Source organism: Dermacentor variabilis, chromosome 2, assembly GCF_050947875.1.
Source record: "Dermacentor variabilis isolate Ectoservices chromosome 2, ASM5094787v1, whole genome shotgun sequence".
NCBI lineage: Eukaryota > Metazoa > Arthropoda > Arachnida > Ixodida > Ixodidae > Dermacentor > Dermacentor variabilis.
The window spans coordinates 42,973,105-42,985,574 of record NC_134569.1 but is presented as its reverse complement, the minus strand read 5'-3'; the positions used below and the strand labels follow the sequence as shown (position 1 = coordinate 42,985,574).

Below are 12,470 nucleotides of genomic sequence, written 5' to 3'. Positions count from 1 at the left end.
AAGGCAAGCGTAATAAATAACGTACTAATTGCACCAACAAATAGCTAACAATGATAATTATTATTAGCGTAAGCGGGAAATAATTTTGGGCTAAAGCTACAAATCGCCAGACACACTAAGCATCATCATGAAATGATTGCTGGCACACTAGAGACGGCTGGTGGTTGGCCGAGAAACGTAGAGCGAGCTCAAAAACTCGCGTGACGCGAAAGAGCGGCAAGAGCAGGAGGAGCGCGGGGAGTTTTCGAGTTGAGTGCTTGAACGTCCACTTCGGGCCGCTCATCGTGGAGAGTCGCAGCGCTGGTCGGAGCCTGTTGAGGGGAGCTTTCTCAAGCGGAGGAGGTGATGCGGCGGTGCCTCCGCGCGACGCGTCCGTTTTCTTCTTATCGCGATGTTACTGAGACAAAGTTCTGCGTAATTTGTGATTAACCAGTGCGCTCGCCCCATTCGTGCCGAGCAGTGCCGAGTTCGATGTTTCTAAATCGGACAGGCACAGATGGTACTCTTCGGTAGGCGGTCGTCGAGAGTCGTGCTTCATAAGAAACTCGTGCCGGTCGGAATATGCTTCGGAATCCTGCTTTCGTTGACGGCCGTGCCGTTCATGGGCTGTCAGCAGCGGAAGTCGCCGCCCTCCGCAAAGGACGGCTTCTTGAGCTGGCAGCAGTCTGCGCCAGTGGACGACGAAGACTTCGAGCCTGTGTTGCGCTTGGACGGCCACTCCAAGACTTCTCAGGCCAACAGCCCGGAGAAAGTGGCTCTCAAACGACCGCGATTCTACAGCACGGAACTGGAGATACGCGAGAAGCTGCTCGTCGTTGTGCTCACATCGCCAGAAACGGTCGAGACATTTGGTGCAGCCGTGAACAGGACGTTGTCCGGTCATCCGAACAAACTGATTTTCTATGCGTGTGCTTCAGACGGGGACAGCTCGCCAGCTGTTCTCAGTGCTCCATCGGTCTTGCAGCTGCCCGGCACAAAGTGCGACTCTTTGGCGTATCACGTTCTCAGGCATCTGAGCGTGAAGAACACTGCAAAAGACTTCGATTTTGTGTTTCTGATGCGCGATAGCACGTACGTAAATGGTGAAAAGCTCGTTAGCATTGCTACTCATGTGAGTGTAAATGTAGAAGTCTTTTTGGGTAGGTCTACAAAAGGGGCCTGCGATCTGGACGCCGGCATGTTGCTGAGCAATGGAGTATTTAAAAAGGTGCTTGGAAATCTTGACTCGTGCCTGGTTGGGACAGGTGAAATCTTGGACGACCACATTGCGCAGTGCATTGCTAAAGTGTCTGGAGTTCCATGCAGCGATGTTTTTCAGGTGAGCTGTAGTTGATTTCAAGATTTTCCTGTGTGCGCACGGAACCTTCCCCTAGTAATGATATCCTTTTACCTTGTTTGTGTCTTATAGGAGCAGCCTTTCTACTCCTTCAACCTTGAGAAGGACTTTGGCTACGTACCAGATCCGGCAACTCTTACTACGAGGAAAGATTTCAGTGCAGTGGTGACTCTCTACCCAGTGCTTACGTCGAAGTACTTCTATCGCCTGCATCATCACTTCAGCCTCTACAATCTGCAAAAAGTGAAAAGACAAATTGCATTTACGGAGAAACAGATAGCTGACGTCGCTATTCATCTGCCCAATGACACAATAGGACGGGCAGAATGGCCTCTTGGTGTGGAGCCAACATTGAAACCATCCAACAGATTTGACATTATTCGTTCTGTGTATTTCAATGACACCCATCTATTCTGGAAAACAGACACTGAAGTCACTAGCCTGATTAGCGGAGCCGAAAAGCTTAGTATAGAGGACTTGAAAACATCTGCGAAGGAATTTCTCGTGAGCTCTTTTCCCAAGAATAACTTAACACTACTTTCTACTGTTGATGGATATAGAAAGTTTGATCCAACACGAGGCCTTAGCTATGTGATGCATCTTCTGCTTTGGAATGAGACATCCAAAGCAGAGACCTACAGAACTCTTGAATTCTTGCGGCCCCTTGGAAAGTCTGAAATTATTGGCATGCCTTATGTCACAGAGCATACACGGATCATAATGGTACTGTTTGTCAAAGAAAAAGAACTGGACCATGTTGCTGTTTTCATTGAAGAGTATGCCAAGACTTGTCTAGAAAAGAATGACAATACGATGCTCTTGCTTGCTTTCCTTCAACCAGCTGGTGTGCCCGATGTGTTTGGAAACATCCGCAGCTTTGCTGTTTCCAGTTCAAACCGGTTTAGAAAGAGCAATGCTAAGCTCGCAACAATCAGTATCAGGATACCAGAGGATCGACGGGTTCCTTCAGACTTTGCACTGATTGACCTTGTGGTGCGAAAGCTGCCCCAAGACTCCCTTATCCTCCTCTGTCAAACAGGGATGGAAATCAGGACAGACTACTTGAACAGGGTCCGCATGAACACAGTGTCTGGGGTCCAGGTGTTCTTGCCTATTCCATTTACTCAATATCACCCCATCATCACGGAGCAGGATCCTGTTGCTCCAGCGTTCCTTGAACTCAAGAGGGAAAATGGTTTCTTTGACAGTAATAACTTCAAGCATTTCAGCTTCTATGTTTCAGACTATTGGCGTCACCGCGCACTTATTGCTAAAGAGGTGCCTTTAGCGCACAGCAGCACAGACCTAACAGCTGACCATTACCATGGTCTTACCTTTGGGATTGTGGAACTCTTTCTAGTGTCAAAACAAGTTCATCTACTAAGGGCAGTTGAGCCTGAGTTGAGAGTGCGGTACATCTGGAGAGATTGTAGTGATGAGCCCAATCTCAGGGCAGCTGAGAACTGCAAATTATCTAGACTCTACTCTGTGGGCAACAGAGGACAGCAAGCCAAATTTCTTGCCTCCCAGACCACATCTGCAGTGACAGGCAGTGATGTTTCTCCTAGTTCCTGACAGCCGTCAAGCTGCGCATTTGACAACACTTCAGATGGGGCACATTCCCCTAGTCCCCATCAGCACAATCACTCTCTGCTGCCATTCCTGAAAGGTAATCAGACAGGTGGGTGTATTTATGAGGTGTGTCTAGACAGCTCCTACATGTTCATGAACTGTTTTCATGTTTTTGCCATTGCCTCACCGAATGGTTCCCTGTGGTTTTTCTTGCTTTTTTTTCTGTGTGTGTGTGTGTGTGACTTGTACAGTTTTCTTTTTGTGGTCATGACGAAGAGTTACAATTAAGGATGCCAATTTTACACTTGCTTCATATAAGTTTCCAAAGCAGGACTTTTACGTTTTAACTGTTTTTATCATGTGCTGCAAAGTGCACCAAGACTTTTATATTGTATATTTGTTTTTAGGTGAATTTTGTCTTATTTTTACTGTGTCCCTATACAATTTGTTTTAGGCTGTTAAATTTACTGCTGCTCAATCAAGTACGCTTGTACTTACCAGTGGTCGCTGTGCCTTTTGATACTACATATGAACTTCTTGATTGTGGTTGCGATGACATCTAAGCAGCACCATTTCCAGATTTCTTCATTCATCACTGTTATTAAACATGCTGCATACTTTTTCACCTCGTTGTTTGTATATTGAGCTTCTCGCCTCAATTCAAAAAGAATTGTGCTGGACCAACGCTTGTTTCCGGTATGCGAGCGCTAACTTTTGCGGATTATCCTTTGCAGTCTAGATGTCTGCGTCTCAAACAACTCGTTTGCAAAACGGCGTGCGCTCGGGGCCGTCATATCGGTGCCCACTTCAGGCCGCTTGCAGTGGATTTACCGCTCTGCGGGACGGCAGCCTTTGGTCCGTCTCGGCTGGCGCTCCCGTTCACGAGTAGGAGGAACCCGCAGCGCTGCAGATTGAAACGGCCCTGGCATTCTGCTTCACGTGCTCGGTCTTTTCTCCGCGCCCTGTATGCCAAGTATTGCCCGAGTTTCCGACGCGTCAAGCTCCGCGAGTCACTCGGAAGCGCGACCGACTTGGCGGCGAAATCTCCCACCCAAACTTTCGCAATTGTCGAGCCCCTTGTTAGCCATGGAGGTTTCTTATTAACACTTGCGCACACGTAGGCTTCCCTTTCTCGTGACGTGTCACTGACACACTTAGCTTCTAGGTTTCACCGATTCAAAAGTTCGGTGTTATAAGCGAAGCTTTCTTTAATGTTGGCGCCATGATATGTAAACGTAAAGCTCTTTAAATTGAAAGCTAGAACAGTTGAACGATCTCTTGAGAAGCGATCATATAGAAGTGCTGGGGTGAATGGACAGCGCAGGATAGAACCAGAGCTGTAGCGCTGTTGGCTGCGACCGTGTTCTTCGTACAGTCTCAAGCAGCAACCACACAAGGGGCTACGCAAGAACGCTGGCTACGCACTCCTCGCGTAGCGCCATCATCTGCCTCGCAAAATGGAGGCGCCAACGCCGGAAGAGGTGCGCCACGCCGGAAGTACTTACGAGCTGCGTTACTTGTGGTAGCCATTTTATCAAATACCGTGCAACGTCTGCACGGAACCCAAGGTACATGTATGCACAATCGGTGTGCTACTATCTCCGTTACGCTAAATGAAACTTATAGCCCATAGTTCTTGTGCAATGTACAGGGTCGTCCAGTCTTAATACGAACACGGCACAGCGTGGCAGCATATGGTGCCAGCCAGTGGCATAGCTAGGTCGTCTGGCACCCGGGGCCCATACGTCTTCTGTCACCCCCCCCCCCGCGGTTGTAGTTGAGGAAGGCGAGGATATCGACAATTTCCGGGTGTCTTCAGACGTATATGACACCCCCTCCCCCCCACTGGCCCCTTGCACCCGGGGCCCCCGGCCCCCCCTGTTGCTACGCCACTGGTACCAGCGTATGCCAGCGCTCTGCAAAGCGCCATCGCACACGGCGCGGCCGCGCATCAAAGCTCAGCGGTGGGGCCACGTGGGGCTTCGTGTCGTGTCTGATAAAGCACGGCGAGTGGAGCGCAATTTCTTTCTCTATGGGGGCGCTTTTGCAGACGACACTACGCTGGCGCTCCGCGGAGCGCGGCGCCATTGGCGGCGAGGAGTTACGGAGTCGCCATCTATCGGAAGCGCCTCGCTGGCGTAGTATGAGGGATCATGCGGCGCGCTCCTCATAGGTTTTGCTGTCAGCGCTCAATGAAAACACCACGCGCGAGCTCTCTCGGACATTTCTATAAGTACTTTCGAAAACGAGAGAAGTTTCTTACTATCTAAATAATAATCTTGGGCAAACTGAAAGCACACAATCGTTTACAGACGCTATCTCCTTACCGAATACGTACAGTGAACGCCACTGCGCGCGGTCGCCGCGATGGAGCCTCCCGAACCGGCTTCTTGCGTGAAAGGTAGGTAAACGCTGAGAGAAAACTATGCGAAATGTGTTCTTATAGTGTTTGTATAACTAAATGGAGCGTAATAGAACGAAGCCTCAATGCAGCGATCGCGCAGATTCGCGGCGACCGACTGCGCGTCTGCATGCTTGTCCGCGCACTGTTTCGCTTTCTCCGCGCGCGCGTTTTCGCACCGTGCCATGAGCTTTATAGCCGCAGAATATGAGCATTTGACAGTATACAAGCAACCATTTTTGCTTGGACGCTATCAGAGCTGTTCAAAAAATAATTTCATTGTAGAGACTTCGATGCCTGCGGGGAGGGACTGTGATGTCCCGTCGCCACGATTCAATCTTCTTTTTTCTTCTAAATTCTTCGACCTTTCAATATTATTTCTCGAGTTGCGTCGCACTGTATGTTTATCAGTGTTCTCAGCGTGCAATTTCCCGCTGCTCCTTTTTTGTAATCCAGTGCATTAATTCATAACACAAACATGACCATATGCCATGCTTTCTTTAAATGTGCTTCTTACCGCTGCCTTTCCACTCCACTGAACTTGCGAGTACCTATAGCATCGACAAGTTCATAGACCAAACCGTCATGGCATTAGTCGGGCAGCGGACTCGGGCGAGCATCTCAGTGCGCGTTTTCAGAACATCGCAGACCGGGCGACGTAGCAGAAATCTTCCTCGCGTCTGTGCTTCCTGCATACCCGAGTTGTAGCCGATGACTGTTTGCCGGTTTTATGTTTCGCGAGCCAAGCTTCACGCAGCTTCTTGTCCTGCGGCTACGTGTGAATAAGGCTGACACCGGCCTCCGTTACGTGCGTCCGGCCCTGCGGCACCGAGCAGTAGCCTACCATGTTGCGCGCCTTCAAAGGCAGCCACTACCTATTGTAGTGCTTTCAAGCGTTGTAAAGGAGACACTCGAAGCGGGAAAATTTCGCCACTAAATGAGGACCGCAGCGTACGAGGGAATGTAAACTCGTTTACAGCTCGCTTCGGCGCGCTCGAAGCAGCCGACGCGGCCGCTATGTCCACGTGATCCCTCCTAGCACGTCACGCCGACGGTGGCGCCAGCTTTTCCAGTGGTGGAGCTCGAGGCCAATACTGTGCCGTCTGCTTAGTAGGAGTGGACGACCCTGTACCACGTACGTACATTGTACGTTCTCATAAGTGCAATTTCAGTCTTAAACACACTTCTGCAGTGGTTGATATATATATATATATATATATATATATATATATATATATATATATATATATATATATATATATATATATATATAAGCTTCAGTTACTTCGGTCAGTAAATTTTGCGAACGTCTGTGCTTAAGCTATCCCTCTTCGAGCAAGGAACTACGTCACGCAGACTTCCTGTCGAATCCTCCGATTTTGGCGGAGCGGTCTGGAATGCTCCGCGGGCTCGGAGCGAGATCTGTGCTCTCAATCTGCCATCGGAACAAGTGATCCGCTCCCCCGATCTGCCATGGAACAGAGTTGCTCCAGAATGAGCTCCAAATTGCTCCAAATGATCTGGGAGCGCTTCAGATCTGCCACTGGAATTCAGCATTACTTAATCATACACTGCCGGAGAATGGAACGGTTCATTAACTTTTGGCCATTTTCTGATAGCCTGGTAGGAATGAGGCTCAATAAGCTACAGGCTGCTTCTAGCATTTAAGAGGAAGCTTGAGCTCGGGCCCAACTCCGACGCGGCCTATTCAAATACACGTAAAACGCAAAAACGTTTTTCTGAGATAACGAGATAACCCTGGACCAGATTTAATGAAATTTGTTGTATTTGAGAGAGAAAGTTAAATTCTAGTAAGTATACGAAACAGAATTTCCATTTAGGGCCTGAATTTTAATAAAAGGATTTTCAAGAATTTGAAAGTTTGAAAAAAGATAGACACACGAAGTTTATAAGTTAATAGCTCTGCATCAAAAACAGATATCGCGGTACTGTAAGTGGCATCCATTAGATCATTCAAAGCGTACAAATTCAATACGTCAATATATATCTTAGGTGAATTTGTTACGTTGTGTACAAGGGTTCTGCAAAAGCTGTATTTCCATATTATTAAATTATTTGAGATTCATGTGTACCATTACAATTTCGTCCGCTTTAGATGTGCTATCAGATGCAATTTACAGAACTGTGATATCATGTTTGCTTGCTGTGTTAGAGAGTTGTAAACTTGATAGTTTTTCTGAAGATTTTCGATTTTTGCCAATTTTTAATAAAGATTTGGCGATCTAAATCGAAAATTCAAAACCAACAGTCACTAGATTTCAAGTTTTTCTTTTAAATGCAGCAAACGTCGTCAAATTTGGTGCAGTGGTTGCCGAGATAAACGAATTCTCCTTTTATTTGTATTTAGATAGGAGCACCCGAGCTAAAGCTTCCTCTTAACCTCTTCTCTCAACTGACAATTCTTGATTTCTGCTCTGATCGTATGAGAAGGAGCATGCGCTGTTCATTTCAACGATGTTGTCAATCGTGTTTCTCGGCCTTCTGAGTAGTTGTGAAGCTTTCCTATCCTTGATTATTCTGCTCAGAGAATGTGAGACCCACAGTGAAGGCGAAAACTGGCGTTTGCAGACCGACATTTGCCTTGCATAGCTTCAAGCAAACGGATTTCCTTCTTTGCTTTGCTTGGGTTTGTATTTCTCGTTAAGTCTCCGTACACAACACCGTCATTCCACGGCACGCGCCACAGATAAAATGTCAAATGCGTTCAAGAAAGGATTGCACGGTAGTGCTTGGCGGTATGCATGGTGCGCTGGCGTCTGTCCTGGATTCCTGTTGCTATGCTTTACAATGTAACCTCTCTCCATATTTTCTGCGTGTTTTCTTTTTTGTTTGTTTCGTTCACTAAGCGTCTGTAGCAGCTGTAAACTTCGTTCTACTTCATAACTTTCCCGGGCGTCTCGCGGCTAGCGTAAATAAACTTCACCGTCTCGCCTTGTGCAAAGCTGCACGCGCCTTCGGTCGGTATTTTTTCGAAGGGTTTGCACATTTAGCACTTGTTTAGAAAGAAGTCGGCGCGTTGCCTTCAGTATGCTATGGTCTGTGGCGCATACTGTGTGAATGAAGCTGCGATTGACTCGTATAGCAAGCGGCGGCTGCTCGACAATTTTTGTTCACAGGGGCCTATGAGAGATCCATAAACGCGGTTTTATTGATCGTCGACAGCACAAGAAGTACGTGTAATTAACATTGCAGCATATTCTGCAAGCTTTTACAGCCGCTTTCACCAACAAGCCGGATTTAGTGTGGCGCGTTCCTATCTTCTTCTGCTGCCCTCTTCCCCCCCCCCTCCCTTTTTTCTTTAACATAATGCCAGAATGCCAGTTGTGTGCTCTCTTCCGAGGAGGACGGCCATTACACGCGACGTGCCGATGATCCCCGCGAATACTAAAAATAAGCAAACAAGTCTAGGATCGCAGGAAGGCGAGGCGAGTGCCTCTACCATCTTCTCATGGAAGAAGCGAAGGCGTCGTCTCTTCCTTGAAAACAAGCAGACGACGCGATCCGTCCATCGTCTGCGTGCCGCGGCCGACCGAGCACTTCCTTCATGGTCCTCGCGATGGCCTGCTGCAAAAGGGTGCGGCAGCTTTGATCCAGGCCTTTTTCCTCACCCTCCGTCAGTCGGGAAGCATTCCGCTCTGCTGCGCTTTTCTTTCTTGTCCCCAACAGCGTCATCTTTTATGTCTTTTTTTTTTTTTCACTTCACTTTTCTTTGGAACACGAAATGAAGCGGCGGAGCTTCGACGAGGCGGTGCTCTTCAGGAAGAGGCAATTTCCCCTCCCTTCTCTCCATTCCCAGCCCTGCCACGTGTTACCGTTGGCACTGACTTGCTTGTGTTGCTCCTGCTGGCTCGCGTGATGCTCCGCGGGAATCTTTGGGCCACCGCGCAAAAAAGCTGCTCCTGCGGCTGGCCCGCAGAAATAGATTCGCCCGGCCGCTGCAGAGTGGTCCGTGCGAGGTAGGCCAGCCCGGGAACCCTTTGTAGGCCACGCCTTGCACGGCCGAAATGAAAAAAAAAATATTAACCTCAGCTTTGGTCGTTTTCACTTACGCCAAAGGTGATGCGCATACATTGCTACACCTTCAATCTCGAAAATAGCAGGAGCTTTTAAAATTAGTGACATCCAAGTTAACATGCATACGTGCTATTTTAATGATAATGGTGATGGTAATCTCTGTGTAATAATGGGAAGGGTTAGGATGTCCGCAAACATGATATTTCGAAGGAAAGCAAGCAAGGGCCTTATGTACGACTGTAGTGTCCACCTAAGAACTTTCTCTGTACTACCTGAAACCTCACGTCGGGATGACCTTTCGTTTGTAGGTATGTCCGTAGGCGTAAAGTACTCTAAAAGGCACATGTACTTTTAGTTATAAAATTCTGCAGCTGTGTTTGCAATTGCACTGCTCGTTACGTTCGCTGTATTCTGAAAACACCGCGGCACTCCATTTTGCTGCAGCGCGACCTTCGATCTGACCCCATTTCTTGTGAAGCACTAAAAAAGCAAGCTGTCATCAACAAAAGGGGAGAGCTGTTGTTTCTTCGCAGGGTCGTTGGCACGGTGCTGAGTTCGTTGACTCATTCGGGATTCATGTACTCAGGTTGTACAGCCTTTATCTAAAGGTCCCAAGCCACTGTGTTGTTCACGCCGGAAGGCAATATAAAGTCCTTCATATTGCTCTCCGGCGAGGGGGAAAAAAAGCACTTGTGTGAGACCGCGGTTGTAGTTCGTGCACGACAGATTTTTCGCACCGCACGGCTGCTAGTTATTCAAGCACTGATAGATGTCGCCGACCTGTATTCCTTTGTCCTACAAGTGTACTGTGAAGCGCGTACCATGTTTCCTTCTTTCTTTAGAACAGACTTTTTTTTACTTGTATGCAGCATCCATATAGCGCAATTCGTTCTGCCCAAGTGGATTTTGTTCTAAACAGACCGCAGTTATCTGCAATAATTTCAATGTTGCAATTTCCAATAAAAATTATTCAATAATTAACTTTACAAATGATCACTTTATGGGATATGCTGCTCAGAAATCCTAAGACTAGCCACACTTTCTCGATAACGTCTCCAATATCTGCTGAAAAATGCATTGCCGTGTACCATTTAAGACCGTACATCCCTAACTGCTAGAGAGATGCTTTTGGGAAACTTAATTTTAATGCCAATGTATTTAATTGCACATTTTATGGACATATATATATATATATATATATATATATATATATATATATATATATATATATATATATATATATATATATATATGTATATATATATATATATATATATATATATATATATATATATATATATATATATATATATATATATATATATATATATATATATATATATATATATAGTTGAAGAAACGAAGGAGCACACTTACGAAAATTCCATTTTTAATGTTGTAACGTTTCGGCCGTGGCACGGCCTTCGTCAGAATACACACAGATACAAGTGCGCACCCGCTTTTATGGGCGTGCGCACGTGGGCATAATCAGCAGTACATGCGCGTGTACACTTGCAAATAATAACAGAAAAGTACAGCAGTAAGTATGACATACGCGAGAGTTGTCATACGCGAGAGTATGACATACGTACAGAGTTGACAAACCATGCCAAATCAATTTGTTCCTAGTTTTGCCATGTCGCAATTGATATCATCCTGTAACTTCATGTACCATCATCGTGATACCACAATGATATTTCATACATATAATTTATCGGCGTATGTCATACTTACTGCTGTACTTTTCTGTTATTATTTGCAAGTGTACACGCGCATGTACTGCTGATTATGCCCACGTGCGCACGCCCATAAAAGCGGGTGCGCACTTGTATCTGTGTGTATTCTGACGAAGGCCGTGCCACGGCCGAAACGTTACAACATTAAAAATGGAATTTTCGTAAGTGTGCTCCTTCGTTTCTTCAACTATCTATGCACCGGACCTACAGAACTTTTCCTTGAGATATATATATATATATATATATATATATATATATATATATATATATATATATATATATATATATATATAACTCATTTTCTAAGGAAATAAGGTGAATCTCGGACTGGCTTTTTGGCAATTGCGATTTGTCGTGAATGTAACGACCGCCCCGTCAGGTAATCCACCTGAATAGGTGGAATTGCGCTGCATGTTTCGCGCAATTTCTAAAGTAATATGTTCGAACACTGATAACAAATAAAATAATAAGTAAAACCTCCGGTGTACATTACACGTAACGATGCATGATATACATCGAGCATCTAACTATATAGTCAATGGGCAAAAGCCTGAGACCACACGCAATCCCGCGAGACAAAAGCCCTCACGTCAGATTACGTGTCTGCGCGTAAATTCGCGCCGCACGGTATGTCGTAATGGACGCTGCCGATGGCGTCCAGACAATGCACTGGGCTCAGACGACGAAGCTGCGGCCTCGTGAGAGCTCGAGTCTCTTGGAAACCCGCCATGTCCCGGTGCCCTTATGCAATTGCTGGCGCGCCTACCGTATTTACTCGCGAATAACTCACTCTCAGCAGCTCAACGTCATATTACGCTTCGGAAAGGAAAGGAAATGCGAAGTTCGCAACTTTAATTTGTTCAAGCAATGCACTTTGTCGACGCATCCGCGACGCGCCTGAATTTTAAACCCACGTTTAATACCGTACGTGAAACGTGTGCACATCTTAGTGCAGTGGATTGGTGGCGTAGCCTTTGCATTGTGCCAAATCGTAACGAAGTGAACGCAAAAGCCTATGGCGATGCATGCGAATCATATATGATATGATGTCTCCACCTTTGGCCTACAGGCACACTATTTGTTGTGACGCTTGTGTCCTTACTGCCATTAAATATTCAGTATGTAACGTAAACTACAGAGTTCTTGGTTAGAAGAGAGAGACAAAAAGGAAGGAAAGACAGGGAGGTTAGCCAATGTGAGTAACGGCTGTCTACCCTGTGCTGGGGAAAGGTTTAAAGGAAATTTGCGTACACAAGCACCCCTGTCTGCTTGGGTGCTCCTGGAACCCAAGGGTCTTGCGTCCTCTAATCTGAAGCTCTCTTCTGTGTTGGTGTAAGAAAAGAAGACGAAGAAAACAATACGCCTTCGTTTATACGTACAATCCATTCAG

General features: G+C 46.4%; 1 protein-coding gene across 1 annotated transcript; it reads left to right on the top strand.

Annotated features, from left to right (window-relative positions):
• The first annotated feature begins 24 nt into the window (after nt 1–24).
• On the top strand, nt 25–3,533 carry Chpf (Chondroitin polymerizing factor). Its single transcript, XM_075680245.1, has 2 exons — nt 25–1,318; nt 1,409–3,533. The coding sequence occupies exons 1-2, from the start codon at nt 497–499 to the stop codon at nt 2,909–2,911; spliced, it is 2,325 nt and encodes a 774-aa protein (XP_075536360.1). The 5' UTR covers nt 25–496; the 3' UTR covers nt 2,912–3,533.
• The last annotated feature ends 8,937 nt before the right edge of the window (nt 3,534–12,470 follow it).